Genomic DNA, 17,163 nt, shown 5'->3' on the forward strand with positions numbered 1-17,163 from the left:
TATTTAAATGAATTACCACTGCATCACATTACTATCATATATGTTATATCATACTTATAATATTGCCACTATTAATGAAGATGACATCACGAGATTTTAAAACAAGTTTATTTTCAAAAACTACAATGTTAACCTTGACAACAATATGTACGCTATACGTACCTGCTTTTTCATAAGATGCCCCAAACTTAGAACTAGAAAAATCTGTGGAGTGTTTAAAGCACAAGGATCTTTAAGATCATTAGTAAAATGTTTCTTCAGAATAGTGACCAGGGATATACCAGGCGGAAAGCAAATTCTTATTATAAACATTAAAGCTAAAAGGATAAGTGGAATTCACAAGAAAACTCCATGTCTGTATATTTTGTGATTGTGTGTGTTTTTGTTTCTTTCGTGATTTCCACTTATCCCACTTCCTACCATCTTATCCCATTTTTACTTTCACATTTTTCATCCCACCATATAATTTAATATTATGTAAATAGCTATTATATATATAAATCCCTTTATACTTGTAATTCAATACTGTCTGATGACGTCTTGAGAACCAAGACGAAACGTTACGCTACTAATTGAATATTCCTTTTTATACGTCATTTTTGTATTGAATGGCTCTTTTAAATAAACTTTGCTGAGCTTTAATATTTATAAGTAAGTAAAATGTTTATTGTTATGTTTACAATTGTCACAAATTGAAACTGTACATTTAACGTTGTATCAACCCCAACATCAGGATGATAAATTTTATTTTAACCATTGAAGACAGAAAGTGAGAATTAATATTCTTTAATATTTTAATCAAGAAAATATTATCCAAAAAAATTTAATTCCTCAATTCAAATGAACTAATGTCAAAATCGTAAAATTCTAATTGATTTCACCACAGTTATTGCATGACATCATGATGATGTTTTCACAAACGGGAATTGTTGACAGCATATAACATTTAGTTTCTATAAGTTCATTTGTACATATAAACGTACAAAAATGATCTCTCACATTTTTTAACTAATGACCATAAAACTCGAGAGCTATGATCTATAACAGGATAGACACACGGAATTGAGGTCACAGAAAATTCCTTGTTTTTAAATGACAAACGAACGGAGAATTTATTTGAATATTTACCTGAATATATCCCTGAATGGGCAAATAAAAAATTAAGAATGCCCAGTTGAAGCATTGGACGCATTTGAGCAAAAAGAAAAGAAAAAACCCGGTTTTCAAACGTTGATTTGCCCGGCGGCTCGTGGCCACTCAGTTTTTATCACAATGACCTCATACCCGTGTATCTATAACTGTATAAACAACTGTTAAATGTTATCTATTTGTTAAATAAAATAACCAAATTATCTAACCATACATTTTTATTAAAAAGTAAATCATCAACATGAAATTTGTTCAGAGGTACAATACATAATAATAAGTTTGACAGAGCATCTTACAGCAGTAGTCAAATCTTGAGGATGCCCTGTTTAAATGACAATTCATTTATGAAGATTCCAAGTAGAATCTTAGAAAGGAATAAACAAATATTCATGATCAATTAGTATAGAAGCGCTCTTTTTAAATACAAGTCATTTGTGTTATAAAAAGCAATTATACATCGTTTCAGATTATTGTAAAACATAGATAATGTTTTAGATTCTTTAATAGCAGGAGGTAAGACATTCCAAGAAATAGTACCGATAAATTTAAAACATCTTTTGCAAAATTGGTCCAAATTTATTTTTGGCAAATATAGAAAATTTTTTAAAGATTGCCTGGCAGAATAAGTATACTTCTTCTGTAGAAAACTATAGTAGGTGGAAACAAGCAATCATCCTTACGACCATCAACATCTATGTCCAATTTTCTCAAAAGGTTTTTGAATTTACTATTAAAATTTGAGTTGATATATTTATTCAGGAACATTAAGTTTTAAAAATTGAATTCTGTACTTTAAACTCTCAACAATAGCTAAAGTTCCTGTATTGGAATGCATAGTTATACGAGACACTGCAAAACGTCTTTCCTCAAATTTAGCGCATACTTCACCACTCTTTAAATCTCTAGCAACCAATGACATATGACGCACTCCAATGCAATAAGATTTGTGTACGATTAGGTTGGATTCCAATAAATATCCACTCACATCATGCAAAATCTCATTCACATCACCGTTCTCGTGAACATTAATGACATAAATGCCTCTAATTTTGGTGTATTGGCAAAATGCTATGACTGCTTGTTTACTATCACTTATACAGCAGTTCAACTCTAGATCTTTCACAGTTACCTGTTTTGGAACAAATTTTTCAATAAAAGACGTTATGGGTATTTCTGCAGTATACCAAGGTTTCAAGTAAAGTTCATTCTTGTTATTTTCCCATTTCCATATTGTGTATTCTGTTTTGTTTACAGTTAAAATAACAGAATTATCAGGTGATACAGCTGCTGCTTTAACTTTTGAACTATGGACAGGAAGTCTTTTGTTGTATTGTATCTCACCCTTGGTAATTCTAACAACTTGAACAAACTTTTCTTTGTCAGTACAAACTAAGACATCACCAAATGTTAAGATTTTCTTAGGTTTAAATCCAATGTTAACATGCTTTGCTTGAGTAGATTCTACAAAATTTTCAGACGAAGTTGATATCTTCATAAGATGATCAGAACCATCCCATATCCACAGTAAACCATATGACCACCAACATCCTAATGCATTCTTCAGTTGCATTGGTACAGTTTGAATAATAGTGCAACGTTCAATGTTCCAAATATGAATGTTGACGTGGTCACCAACAGCGAAAGCAGCAAAAAAAGATCCATCCGGTGAAAAACAACAACATTTAATTTCAAATTCCTCAAAGATAAATGAAGGTCTCCAAAGATGATCAGTTTTGAAAACTTTAAGCTTGGAAAAATACGGCACAACGTAAAATTCCTTAAACGAGATGGGATGGACTTTTAAGATTCCTATAAACACATGGACACCTAACATGTGGTAAACAAAACACGATTTCTCCTTGATCGTTGTATTTTGTCAACTGAATGATTTCAGAAAGCTTTCCATTCTGGTTTGTATGATAAAAAATACAATCACGATAATGGTGTGTTATCATTAAATGTAAAGGTAAATATTTCTTTCTCTTTGAAAAAATATCGATTGCCTTTGGGAATTGAAAAACATACGAAAGCCGTCCAATGACTATAACAAAGAACTCTGAATATTTATCTGTGTATTGTAGATTTTGGTAATCAACAACGCATCGTTGATCAATTCTTTGCAAAGTTAATGAATTCCATGCAGTGAACACATCTTTAGAAGAAATTCCATCATATCTTGCTGTAATAAACAAACCAGAATCTGAGAAAGAGCAACGATTAACGACATCATCTGACTGTAAACATAATAACAAACGTCCATTGTTAACGTCCCACAACTTTACTTCAGTAGATCCATCACTAGTTACCAGTCTATTTCCGGTAGGTGAAAAGAGCAACAACAGATGTTTCCACGTACAAAACCATAGTTAAATAATGTTGGAAAGTCATACTTGTCATACAGGGACATAAATGTGTCTACATCATCCCACTTATCCAACCTTGAATCATCGAGTGCAGTGCCTAGAGTGCATCGTTGTTTGAATTCTGGAAGCTCAAAATAGATATTTGACCATTTTCATATCCTACAGCAAGAAGTTCTTCATTGGACGACACACAAAGAGATGTAACGTTAGCACGCAAGGAGACAGTCAAATGATGATGGTTTGTTAAATATGTTGAGTCTAAATCCTCAAACCAAAAAACTTTCCTTGTTTCAATAAATCCTTTGCCAATAATCTTCTTTCGTTACTGTTATGAATTCTGTTTGCAATAACTTGTAAATAAGCTAATCCATTAGCTAACGATGAGCTATCACGAAACTTATCCATGTTATTTGTTATTATCATTAACAATTTAAATAGTTGTTCCTCAAGTACATCTTTTCCCAAGAAAGTTTGTAGATCCTTAATAATTTCAAACAATTCAGACCTAATGGTATAAACGTTAATGTCTCCCACAATCATTAACCTCGCAAAAAACACTTTGACATCTACTGCCCAGCTTAAGTCAACATTTTCCCCACATTTTAACATATGATAGATTCCACTCTTCAAAGCATATTTAATGATAGCAGTGTTCATCTGATCTTTAAAAATGTTCATCGACTTGATGTGTTTAAACACTTTCTCACAAGCATGCCATAAGAACTTATGACCATTTGTTGGATCAACTGTAAACTCATGCTGTTCATAACCATCTGATTTCAACCAGTCAATTAGAGATTTGTGATACACGGTTAAACAATCATCGTAAACTGGCAAAATTTGAGATAACAGTTCAATGATTTTACTGCGGACTTCAAACTTGATGTCACCAGAAAAACATAAATAGCTAAAAAGTAAAGTTAATGGTAAAAACTCCCGACAGGCAGCCAACAATTCAAGAAATTGCATGAAAGTAGTTTCTGAGAAAACAGAATTTCTGGGACTTTCCTTCGTTAACAATTCTTTTACTCTTTTAAATTGCTTTGTGTAAACACGGCTTAACCCACTAGGGACCAATTGTTCAATATTCTCGTTTGTAAGTTCAATATTCTCTTCTTTCAAGCTTAGTTGTGCATGATGCGCATAAAGAAATGACCCCTCACATTTTTTAACTAATGACTGAAGAACGTAGTGATATACCTGCATCCGATCATTCAACTGACGTCTCAAATACTTGTGCAGGTCTTTTTCGTTGTTTTCATCACGAGTTGTTATTTCCACAGGATTCATGTCTTTCAACTCCTTTTGAACAGGAAGTTCTGGACGACTGGTGATGAAGATTTTTATCCATTTAGGCAGTCGGTCAAACTCTTCTCCAATCAATTCCAACAATTCACTTTTGCCATCAACTTGGCTTTCATCTAAGGCATCAATAACCAAAAGCATTGGTTCATGATCTTCCAATGAATGCAATGGATTATATAATAAAACAAGGAATTTATCGGTGATAGATTCTTTGGAATGGTTTCTCTGTAATTCTTCATTCAGTTTACTTTTAAAATCTGATATTGTATCACACATGGCGCTAGCCAATGACTCTATCAAAACTCGAGGATTTCTATAATCTGATCTATTATATCTGCAGAAATGAGAAGCAGCAAGTTTCTTCTTTTCAGAATATAGTCGACACACCTCAGCTGCAAACACACTTTTACCAACGCCAGGACCGGCAATTAAAATCATGACATTAGAAGCATTTTCACTTCTATCGTCAAACCAAGTGTCGAGTTTTTCAAATAACCACTGTCTAGTGCCTTCAAGGTATTTCTTGTTAAGATCTTCTATAAGACCATTAAACTTACACTTTCCAAGCTTCTTAACATCAGAGCATATTTTGCGCTGTATTATTTCTCTTACTCCAACAATCAGTTTTGTAGCCATCTTGTTTAATTTCTGCAACCTCATTCTTGTTGACATGCTTTCTTTGATTTCCTCTACTTCACTTTTTATTACTTTCACTTCGTTTATGGTTTTCTATGACTTTGATTAACTGTTGTTCTTCTTCATACCATTCTTTTAACATTTCAATATAGTTTGCCTCATCAGGACTGAGGGAGCTTTCTTTAATTCATCTATTTCAGTTTGTTGAATACCCAGACCAACCAATGCTTTTGAAATTTCCTGCCACAAATACTTAAACTCACTGTCATCTACACTAGTTGTAGTTATGTGGCCATACACTTTGTTTCGATAAAACTTTATTCTTGCAATATTTGCTGAGATTGAAGTATCTGAAGAGGAAGGAAGATTATCCCATCCACCATGTGGCGCTGTTAGACCACATATATTTCTCAATAAGACAGTCAATAACGAAATATCAAAATTTTTAATGTCTGGTGAACCAGTTGATGGATAAAGAAGATCCCATTGCTCTTTATTGATGACTTTTTTCTTTTTTAGTAATGTAAATTTGTTCATTGTAGAAGAATCATTAAGTTCATTGATCAAACTTGATGATAAATTGTTAAAATGTAATTGCAATGTTGTTTTTAAGGCTTGGGTTCCTTTATTTATCAAAAGTTTACTTAAACGAGATCCATTTGCCTCAATCTTCAGTTTTTTAGGTGCTGAAGCCATTTTTAAGCTAGAAATTTATTTAGAATAGAATGCTGTAAATACTCTGACTTACTTTTAATGGAGATTGAATCTTTGGTTTTAATCGTGAAGCCTTTATTTAAACTTCAAACTAAAAACCAAAAAAATAATCGTACAAAAACAAGTTACAAAATTTAAAATTAAACAAATCAACGGCCAACTGAAAAACTTATATCAAAGTTCAAATATAAAACGTTAGTAAAATCTGTGATACAATATAAAGAGTAGCTAAACAATGTTTTAAAATCAATGTTTTATAGAATTTTACTTACCAAATATGACCCAAAACGACTATTTCTACATTTCAACACTTATTCTTTCGTTCCACAACGTAAATTCAAGTTTTATATTGAAATATTTCTTCATTTTTGTCTTTCATTGTATTGCAGTGTAGACGTGTATATTCAAATGTGAAGGATGAGCTCATCACGAGATCATTCTGATTCACTTCCTAGTAACTGGATACAGCTGAAAAGTAGTTAACGATCATGTTCATTGTCCATAGATGGTTCTCACCAGATTTATGTTTTTGACATAGACTTTTATAATAAATTACCAATATGATTCCGAAAAATTATTAGAATAGAAAATAGGCCAAAATGTATCTAAATATCGATCCAAATCGCCATTTTTTATCACAGTTTGAGTTTCCAAACCAAAGATCAGCAGCTATAGTCAGACAATAGTTGGTACTACTTGAGTCAGTCATTTTTAAACGAATAAAAGGATCATTAAAAAAATGCATAAATTATGTTGAATTCTTTGTAGCTTTAGCCATTTTGTGCTCATAAAAATTGGAAAAACTGAAAACAGCAAAAGAAATGAGCAACAAACAGTTTTTCTGGCAACGTGACCTGGCTTGTCGTAAATTTTATCAATTTATCAATAATAATATGGACGATGTAAAATTTATCAGTATAAAATAGTATACGGGAGGAAATTTTCATAAATAATCAAAACAAGTGAAGTATCTTTCTCTTTCTGTAAGCATGAACATTACTAAAGAAGTAAGAGCATTGTAAAATGGGAACTATTTACGTTAAATTACGCACATGCATTTGTCATGGGAAGTTTAAAGCATTGAGTTGCTGAGGAAGACCTTCTTTCCAATCGTGGCAAAGAGGAAACTTTGTAATTTTATCTTGTTGAATGTTTAGTATATATAGAGGCTGCAAACGCTGTTTCTGGTTGTTTCAATACGCATTTTTGATGGTCGCATTTATCGACGCATTTGATTAATGCATGGTAACGCATTGAGTTGAAGTCTTGAAAAGACGAATTGGATACGCATTTTTGATTTTAATACTCGTGGTAATGAACCAACGTTAGTCGTCAAAAGAATCGTTGATTTAGCATCCCCCACAACAGAACGCTTACGTTGTGCGACAATGGCACTATAAATCTATAATTACATATCAATGTGGTAATGTATAATTGATGCAAATCGTTTGTGGTTGATTTAAATATTAAAATATAGTCGTTTTGATAGGTAAACAGATCATTTGTGTTTATATGATGAAACGCAATTTGATATACTAAGCATAAATATATATTATCGTATTGTCCAATACATGCAGCACTATTTATCTTATAGTTTCGTTTCACGTTGATTTTTCTTTTCTCAGAAGTTAGAATCGTCTTATATACGGCATAATATCATCTGTGTATCTACTGAAAATGTGGATGAACAGTCAATGAATCCAAGTGGACGAGTATTCTGCTATTTAGTCAAACCTTTGATACAATACAACGAGTAGCTAAACAATACGTCTTTAAAATCAACGTTTTTTACAATTTTACTCACCAAATATGATCAAAACGACTATTTCTTCATTTCCACACTTATTATTTCGTTCCACAACGTAGAGTCACAGTTTTATATTGAAATATTTCTTCAATTTTGTCTTTAATCGTATTGTAATGTAAACATCCTTCGAATGCAAGGGATGGGCTCATCACGAGATGTTCTGATTCACTTCCGCACTTGTAACTGGTTCAGCTGAAATGTAGACAATAATCATGTTCATTGTCCATATATGGTTCTCACCAGATTTATAATTTTTACAGAAACTTTTACGATAAATTACCAAAGAAGAGATCAGTCACACGAAGGTCGAATAAGGCTATCCATTAAACTGAGTAGCAACGTTTTTGAGCGCTTCAAAAATATCATAAAAAGGAAAAATCAACGATTCCAACTGGACAATAAATAAAATACAATATTTGTTCTAGAACTACAAAGTTTCGTCAAAGATCAAGAGATGTATGATGTAATAGGTACTAAGCACCGATCGGCATAACAGACCATCAATTTCTTATTGTCGTATTGTAAAGAATCTACGAAAATTTGACAAAACTTTTAGATTCAATACATGATTAACTTCATTAAACTCCTTGAAAAATATGGGTATGTACCTCATACGGTTTTGATACATGGTTGGATACTCTTTTCTGTGATGATTTTTGTAAGTAATTTATAATAACTTCATAAAATAGAAAGTTTGATAAAGGCTTTGAAAATTAAATTAATGTCCTGTTTTTATAAAAGATCAAATTGTCTTCCTAGCATATTTCCACCTATATTTATAGAATAGCTCTTTCCCTCGAAAGAGACATCGTTCCTGCAAGTTCAATATATTACGAGAATATTTTTTGTGAACTCTATGTTATACCTGGTGTAGGTGAAGTAATATAAAAAATAGAAAAAAATTCGACAAAAAATGTAAAAACATAGGGATACATATGTCATTACCCTCTTTAAATTCCTCAAAGATACATCATTTCCCTCATTAAATACTATAACAGTTTGAGTATACTTTTATAAACATTTTATAATTTGTATTTGAACGTCTACATCAGTATTTATACCAGTAAAGCAAGTACAAATAGTCTCGATAATTCTGTCAATTAAACGCCTCTCTGGTTCAATGGAGTCTGGTGTATCACCAACATAATGACCATAAGCAATGAGTTTCTAAGAAGAAAGAATATGAAATATAGAACTTTATATAAGATAAATACATGACCTAGATAGACATATGGAGGGATAAAGGATTTTGGTGAAAAGACACATGGGAACTTGGAGGATGGGATATGAGTAAGTACTGTGGATAGATAAGGAAAGCAATAATGACAAAATCTTTGAAGTATGGATCCTCTAGCTTTTCCTGGGAGGAATTTAGGAGTTAACTAACAAAAAATGTTCTGTAGCAACTTTATTTTGTGCTATTCAATTGTAATGGCTTAGAGACAACGCAATGACATTGTTTCCGAGATTAAATCTATTTCTTACAACTAAAGACTCCACTTGTCCTAACACATCAAACAAAAGCAACTTACTTGTATGCAGTCAAGTGCAATGGTGACAATCCTGGCACATTATTTTTCACAAACTTTTTCATTGATTAAATTTATTCCTAACAACTAAAGATGCCAAGTGTCTTTTCTGTATATTACATATTCTGTGCTTCAGCTAAGAACTTTGTTATGTCAAACTCTGGTATAACAACATTACGACAAAGCGATTTATCTCAGTATTGCCTACAACGACTGTTATTACAACTGACCTGTAAGTCAGCCATAGTATCTTCATCTTCTCACTTGCCGGTGCTTAGGAAAAAGACGACATTGTCGATCATTTGGATAAGTTCCAATTGAACGACACACTTAATGATCAATGAATTTAACAGCATCCTCTTAGTCTGCACAACTAAAATAATGAGATGATTTTACAACGTTAAAGTACATACATGAAAAAATTAAAAAATGTCACTCGGGTGTTGGTTGGACATTTCCTTATTCACGCTCAGACGATTTTTTCATTTGTCGGTAAAAATCGAACTTTTGAATAAGCCAAACAAAGGGCTAATTTATCTTATTAGAGGTCCTCTAAAATAAAATAAAATAAGCAACGAATGCAAAAAAATAAAACAAAAATGAGTTTCCTAAGTTAGTGCTATTTTTTATGAAAAATAAATGTTAACAGGAGAACTAATTAGTAACATTATTAGTTCTATTAGTAACAATTAACAACATTATTGTTTCAAACATTGCAAAAATGTAAATTTTAGAACATAAGCAGTTTCAGGAAATGTTACATGACGTCGCTGTTAACTTCAGATTGAGTTTTTCAAACGCATATATCAATTATACGTTTTGTTACGCCTTTCCAATAAACCAAAGTAAATTAAACACGTAAATGGCAGCAGGCTGTGACAACAAATTATTAATCTCAATTGATTTCTAACACATAATTACCTGGTTCGTGTTCTTCGACAGGTTCAAATCGTAAACTAGGCGTACTATGTAAACTAATGCTGTCTTGTTCTTTGGTTTCTTCAACTGTTTCTTGAGGCATTTCCTCCTCCGTTTCATTCCAACCTTTTGACGATTGCTGACCATCTTGTTTGTCCTCGTCTAAAAAATATTACGGAAAATTGTCACTTGTTACTCAAAGAATGCAAGTTGTTGGTCCACACGAGTTAAAGATTCACACGAGCTATATTGCAATATGCGAACTTTTGCTTCATATGAGCTTTTGGTTCAAATGAGCTTTTTTAATATGCGAGCTTTAGCTTACCATGAAATATTTTCCAATCTTATAAATATGGAGACAATTGGAGAAAAAATTTCCTTTTAAAAGAATTCACAAACTTTTTATTTACCTTCCGGATATTTAGGCACGATATCATCCTCCAGGTCGACAGGTGACATTATCTACAATATACGTCAATTTTAAGGGTAATTAATACATAAAACAAAAAGAATAGTTATGAAAGTTTGTCTAAAATTTTAGTGTCGGGCTTTAAAACATAAAAAATACAAAAGGGCGGATACATGATCCCGGTAGCCGGGATTAACCAAATGTTAAATCATTTTGGCAAATGGAAACGATTCAATACTAATTATCAGATAAATCTTCTTAAGCAATTTTACAATATTCTGATTTAATAACTACGCAAAACATATAAAATTAAAACAACCAATTTACCATAATTTGACAATTACAACCAGAATGACGTGTGGCGCTTCGCAAACAGTTGTAATTTTAAACCTTGACGTTTTGGCTCTTTTTAATCCCTTAAAATCATCGGGGCTAGCTCGCTATCCGGGCCAACTCGCCTCCATATAATCAGGCCCTAAGTGTAACTTACCTTGAGTGGTGATGAAGCAGGAGTGACATCAGGTGTGGGTAGACTCATTACTTGTTGGTCAGCGGGTCTCCATTTCAATAGTTCGTGAGGTACGGTTGATTCAAATATCGTCTTTACTCATTGACATGTCTTTTCCCGGACGTCTTCGGAGAACATGTTGCCATTGGATATGACGAGATTTTCCAAAAAATTGGTACCAGACCTCGCTAACTGCTCGTTATCTAAAGACATGTATTGAATGAACGAGCAAAGCAGGACATGGTATTACAAAGCATTTACAGTCGAACCTGTAAGAAACTCTGATACTTCTTGTTTACTAATTTACCTCAAAACAAATCAATCACAAACTCTCATACTTCACAAAATCATTAACTCTGATATTTCAAACCAATCAAGACATCACAAATTTCAAAACATCCTCAGCTGATGTCTCATTTTATAACGAGGAAATACAACACTTTACACACGGACTTTATTCTATGTAAAGGAAACGACTTTCTCGCAGTTTAACATTACTCCCTCCTGATTTAAAGGCAAAAGCATTCTTTACAGGTGGGTAACTTTCACAAACGAGTGTTTCAAACCTTCCATACTTGTACAAATCGTTTACACAAAATGAAATCGGTATGTGAATAGGTAATACAAGAGGATAGGAATGGATAAAGAATGAAGAGCCTACGAGTAGATATACAGGATGAAGTGACTCTAGAATAAAAGTGGATAGAAGTGAATAAGAAATAGAGGAAGATATGAGGGGATCATTGAACTAAAATACATGAAACGCTACATAAAGCAAATAATTGAAGCCAAATCTTACACCCAAACACACGTGTTTAGTGTTTCAAGATTCTCTCACGGAGTGAAAATTGATTGAACTACACACGCGTGTCTGGGTGTAAAATTTGGTTTCAAAAAAATACTACGGTTTTCTATTACAGGTAACGTTCCATGTATTTTAGTTCAATGGAGTGGATACACAATTGAAATGGATGAGTGAATGAGGAATGAAAGTGGATAGACATGAACACATGAAATGAATATCATTCCATGTGGAACTGGATAGTCGTGTATTTAAGTTGACTTTTTGCGATATAATGTGTGTTTATGGCAATCATAGACAATAAGACCACAATAACGACATATTATAAACTACGTGTTTTGAACCGTGGTCGATTACGGGAGAATAATGGACCGGCAAAAATGTTTCTGAGCCAATCAAAGCGCGCCATTTAGCCGGAAGTGACGCTTGCAATATAATAAGAGCACAATAATGACAGTTTTCTAACCTCCTGCCAATCTATCTGTCTGTCTGGTACATTTATGATGTCGAAAATTCGAAACTCGACTTTAAAGACATCACGCCACCAATGTTGGAGAAACGTGTTCCCGTATGTTTTCATGATTTTAAACATCACGGTTAGGCCTCTAGTTGATGGATGGAAAATAGCTCACATTCTAATTATAAAATACATACTAATGTATACAGTACATACAACTCAATATTTCCACCATACATTGTTCTGACGTCTAGTTTACATCTGTTGATGATACACGAAAGATCAAAAAGAACTGGAAACCAGCCTTCACCCAGGTTCTGTCCTGCTCTGATATCCCAGCATTCTCTACTCCGTAGTCCTTAAACATCTGTTTGTAAAAGAAAAGAAAACATATGCCATTGGAAAATGCTACACGAAAAAGCGATTGAAATAGATGATTTGGGTTGGATTTGATCCAAAGTGGTTAGCTTTGATGTGATTTTTCAAAATTTTAAATCATTTCAAAGTTGAAAAGAAAGTAGATTTGCAATCGTCGTACCACAGGATTTTCAGAAACAAATTTGGCGCAATTTCGTATCAGTCTTATTGCTTCCATACTCGTGTCCGGGAAACTTGCATTGCATGCGAATTCCGAGAGACACTTGACAGCATCTTGGAAAGAGTCGATGATCATGGAGAAATATTTCTCAAAAATAGTGGCTAAAAGAGAAAATGGGGGATGTGAAATTTTTACACTGATAATCTTGTGAGATAAATGAATCTGTCAAAGCTTTGATTTACAAGTAAGATTAGAAGAAAAACCTCCTTCCTTAAACTACAAACCTGTTGTTTGAAAAGCGAGTTCCACGATTCCTCATCATGATCGGACACAGCCAAATGAAAAACGGAGAAAACATTTTTTCAAGCAGATTTGATGTTTGTGGCTTGCGAATGCACCATTTGTGTGACACATCGTACGACTATATCACGAATTGTGGAAGAACTAAAATGTGAAAAGTCCAGTTGTTGATTCAAGCAAATCTTAGATTTAAAATTGCAGTCCTTGTTACCAAGTTAATAAACATATCGAAGAAAGAATTTTAATCAAATCCGTCCAATTATAACAGACAAAACAGAGCGATTGATGGAAAGACTTCCTTTGTAAAATATTTCGTAAAATTTCAACATGGAAAAGAATCTACAAAGTTTGCCACAAATTTCGTTTTAGTGAGAGAAATATTTTCAAGCTACAAGAAACTTTACATTTTCTGACAGAATGGACTCCTGCATAAACTTACCTGTTTTTCTTCACTATGTATTCAAAGGGACGGAGAAAATCCTTTTGAAATCAGAAATTTGGAAATTCGCCTTTTTCGAAGAATTTCATGGATAATTGTCGCAAAGAGTCGACACAGAAGAACGCAACTTCTTCATTAGGGTTACAACCACACTAAAATGGCACATCAATTATCTAAGACGGAGAAGTACCATAGTTGGTAGAACATTGGAGATGAAGGCATTGATTATCTTGTTTTTATACTTGAGATATGAAAGAAACTAGAACTGTGTTTTAAAATATCATCATAGTTCACAGTTGATTTGATAGTTTAGTTGATAGAGCATGGAAGACAATGATTATCTTGTTACTATACCTGAGTACATCACAACAACGTGATGTTATTATCTATGATTTTAAGATACAATCTTAGTCGTTAACAATCGCTAACCTTGTTAAAATGATCTCCCAATACACCCACATTCGTGACCATTGCAGCCGAATACGACCCATATTGTAATAAGCAATCTCTACGATCTTCTGCAGACTAAGCATACGTATCATTGTACGATTGGAAAGCTCAACTTCCGAGACTTGACGTAAACCTTCCAGGAAATCGACTTAGGAGAAAAATCGAAACACTTTGAGATTTGTATACAGGAGATAACGATACTTGAGATTTGAAAACTGGGGATTTGGATACTAGAAATTTGGTATTTGGGAACAGGGGATTCGTGTACTAGAAATTTGGGTACTTGGGATATTGAATGGTCAGTGAATTATGGTCAAGTTAGATGTATAAAAATCTTATGTAAGATGCAGTTTAATGTATACATGCAAACCTACTGATAGCATCACCATCCAGTTTCACTAGACACCAACCATAATATATAGCAAGATGATTCTCTTGAGCCAAGACTTCCCGATGGAATTACCATCCGTTTGAGCGATGTTAAGAAGTGTTTTGATCGTCTAGATGTTCTTTGTTTTCATTTCATGAATATGCGTGCCACTGGTCGCAGTAAGTAAATTGAACCTGGACAGCGCTTGTACGAAAGCATCCCTTTCCAACTACAATGTGAAAAGAGTTATTACGAGTATCGAAAAATGAACTTAATAGTAAAGAATCTCCATTCATATTCCCTAACATCATTATAACTAACTGTAATCATTGAAAAACTTTTAAGAAAAGATTATTTCACATTCACATGCATCCTGATATATCCATATATGTACACAAACAGACAATTAATTCAAAGGTAAACAAACATCTGTTTTTATTGTATACATTGAGTATCATCTTAACCTTAAATATATTTATATATATTTATGTCCGGGAAAGGGTCACCAGGGGATGAAAAGGTATGCAGAGACAATAATGTCATTAATTCATACCCAAATATATTAAAATGAACAGAATGTTGTGTGTTTATCAACTTACAGGCATGCTGAATATGCAAGATATTCGTATTGCACAGCGGATTCCATCAAGACAAAATGAAGCGACAGAAGGATCGTCGTTGTCTTGTAGATTGACGCTGAACGCGGCAAGAAACGGACTCCATGCAACCTTAAACACACAAAACAAAATGGTCAACAATGGGGACTGGGGCCGGTTGTAAGAAGCAGATTTAGCTTAAGTAGTGGATTATCTCAATAGAAAATCCAGTCAAATCATTCATTGGTCAGCTAAAATATTAGATTATCAAACAGATTTACTCTTAGTCATCGCAAACATTCATTACATAAAATCTAAGTCTTTTCTTTAACAAGATTAACATGAATGTCATCATGTTTTGGAATCTACGCCCCCCGTACTTGGCACTGTGCGTATAAGTTGACATCACAATTAACGCATGTTAATCAATCCTTACATACACCACAAACATTATCCTCCAGACTCCAGCACCCCTCGTACCTTGAACATTGTCTTCACGTGACCAATCTGTGTCGCCGTGACAAAATCCGTCTGAATATGACTGACGTCTTCCATTTGTGTTTTGGCGTTTTCCGCCATCTGCTCCATTTCCATAGAATACAACATACGACGATGTTTCTCACTTTGCAAATCTGTAAAGTGGAAGCACAATAAAAGATCTCTTTACTTTCATGAAAATGCATTGAAGCTCTCTCAAGACCAACACCTCCATCTCAAGACCTTCACCTTCATCTCAGAACTAGGACTCTACACTTCGCAGTCAAGACCTTTACCTAGCATCTGTACAATTTTTTCAGTTAGACCTTGATTCTCGTATTAATGTTCCAATACATACATGTAGCATCGTATCTACTGTTCACTTTTGGTGTATGTTTCATCTTGATTTCATTCTGTGCAATATCATCATAAATTTCTTCAAGATATTCAGATGGAAGATCTTTACTGTCATTTATACCACGATTCATTTGAATGTACTGCTCTTTCGTTATTTTTCGTTTAACCTGAAGAAAAATTTCACGTGATTACGATGTCGCATCTAAAGGCTAATTTTTCACGTGATTCCAATGAAGGCTCCATATCAACGCCATGGAAATCTCGCGTGACGACAATGGAGTCACGTGATCTTAGACATAAAGTCACTTTTATAGAAAACCATTGCAAATGAAGTAAGTCTGTGTAACCTGTGAACTATGTAGATCGGTAGTCAACATGATGATAGAATAAGCCAGAACGTAGGCAGCGTCTGCACTAGCAAATACATCGTCACTAAAATATAAATGATAAATATAAAAAAAAAGTTTATCATAGACAGTCTAACCTAACTATATCTAGACATGTTTGTACATGAGTAAGGTTGTAGAAACGTCAGTCAACATCAACATTAACAGTCCTTCTCAGGACTCTACAATCCTGGACGATCTACATCTACAAACATGTAACAATACTCCCAGTTCAAACAACTCACTTTACATCTATCTAACAGCAAATTGCAGTCATCAAAACTCGAATAATAAAAGTTCGATGAGAAAATACTTAAAAAAAACAAAAATCGTCAAAAACTAGTCCTAAATTATTGTTGATGTTAAATAAAAAAAAAAATTAACACATGGTTCATAGACAAAAGTCATTACGTAAGTTTCACTAACTAGCATGCAATGCGAGATGTAAAACAACAGATAACAAGACACAAATCATGTCCTTACTTTGGGTTCGTTTCACAGAACCTACTCGCAAACTTCTCCATGAGTCGATCGATCTTTTGCGCTTCACCGGGAAGACGGAAGTTATGTAAGAACAATCGCAGAGCTTGCACAAGATTGGTACCAGTGAAATCCAACTGATCTATATAGGCGTACATTATCTCCCGTTTATA

At 33.5% G+C, this 17,163-nt stretch overlaps 3 protein-coding genes across 5 annotated transcripts in view; all 3 read right to left on the minus strand.

Annotated features, from left to right (window-relative positions):
* LOC124451521 (brefeldin A-inhibited guanine nucleotide-exchange protein 1-like) overlaps positions 1 to 17,060 on the minus strand; it is a 31,981-nt gene extending 14,921 nt beyond the window's left edge. The window contains exon 1 of the mRNA XM_047002180.1: positions 16,994 to 17,060. The gene's annotated coding sequence lies outside the window, so the exon portion shown is untranslated. The remainder of the gene's footprint in view (positions 1 to 16,993) is intronic.
* Positions 1,355 to 8,404, minus strand: LOC124451517. 3 transcript variants are annotated; one of them, XM_047002178.1, is made up of 3 exons: positions 7,972 to 8,404; positions 6,440 to 6,635; positions 1,355 to 6,122 (listed from the first exon to the last, which is right to left on the minus strand). In XM_047002178.1, exon 3 carries the CDS (start codon positions 5,487 to 5,489, stop codon positions 3,771 to 3,773), a length of 1,719 nt encoding a protein of 572 aa, XP_046858134.1. In that variant the 5' UTR covers positions 5,490 to 6,122; positions 6,440 to 6,635; positions 7,972 to 8,404; the 3' UTR covers positions 1,355 to 3,770. The 3 variants fall into 3 exon arrangements, with proteins under 3 accessions (XP_046858134.1, XP_046858133.1, XP_046858132.1); XM_047002177.1 differs by having other exon boundaries at positions 1,355 to 6,258; XM_047002176.1 differs by having other exon boundaries at positions 1,355 to 6,156; positions 7,972 to 8,403.
* Positions 1,355 to 12,647, minus strand: LOC124451528. Its single transcript, XM_047002185.1, has 2 exons — positions 12,637 to 12,647; positions 1,355 to 4,691 (listed from the first exon to the last, which is right to left on the minus strand). Exon 2 carries the CDS (start codon positions 2,981 to 2,983, stop codon positions 1,901 to 1,903), a length of 1,083 nt encoding a protein of 360 aa, XP_046858141.1. The 5' UTR covers positions 2,984 to 4,691; positions 12,637 to 12,647; the 3' UTR covers positions 1,355 to 1,900.
* Positions 17,061 to 17,163: the final 103 nt, after the last annotated feature.

This window comes from Xenia sp. Carnegie-2017, unplaced genomic scaffold (assembly GCF_021976095.1).
Source record: "Xenia sp. Carnegie-2017 unplaced genomic scaffold, XeniaSp_v1 HiC_scaffold_24, whole genome shotgun sequence".
Classification (NCBI taxonomy): domain Eukaryota; kingdom Metazoa; phylum Cnidaria; class Anthozoa; order Malacalcyonacea; family Xeniidae; genus Xenia; species Xenia sp. Carnegie-2017.

Excerpts from the sequence above, each read along its gene's own strand:
- LOC124451528 (XM_047002185.1), bottom strand. The coding sequence starts at position 2,983 with ATGTTAGGTGTCCATGTGTTTATAGGAATCTTAAAAGTCCATCCCATC.
- LOC124451517 (XM_047002178.1), bottom strand. The coding sequence starts at position 5,489 with ATGTCAACAAGAATGAGGTTGCAGAAATTAAACAAGATGGCTACAAAA.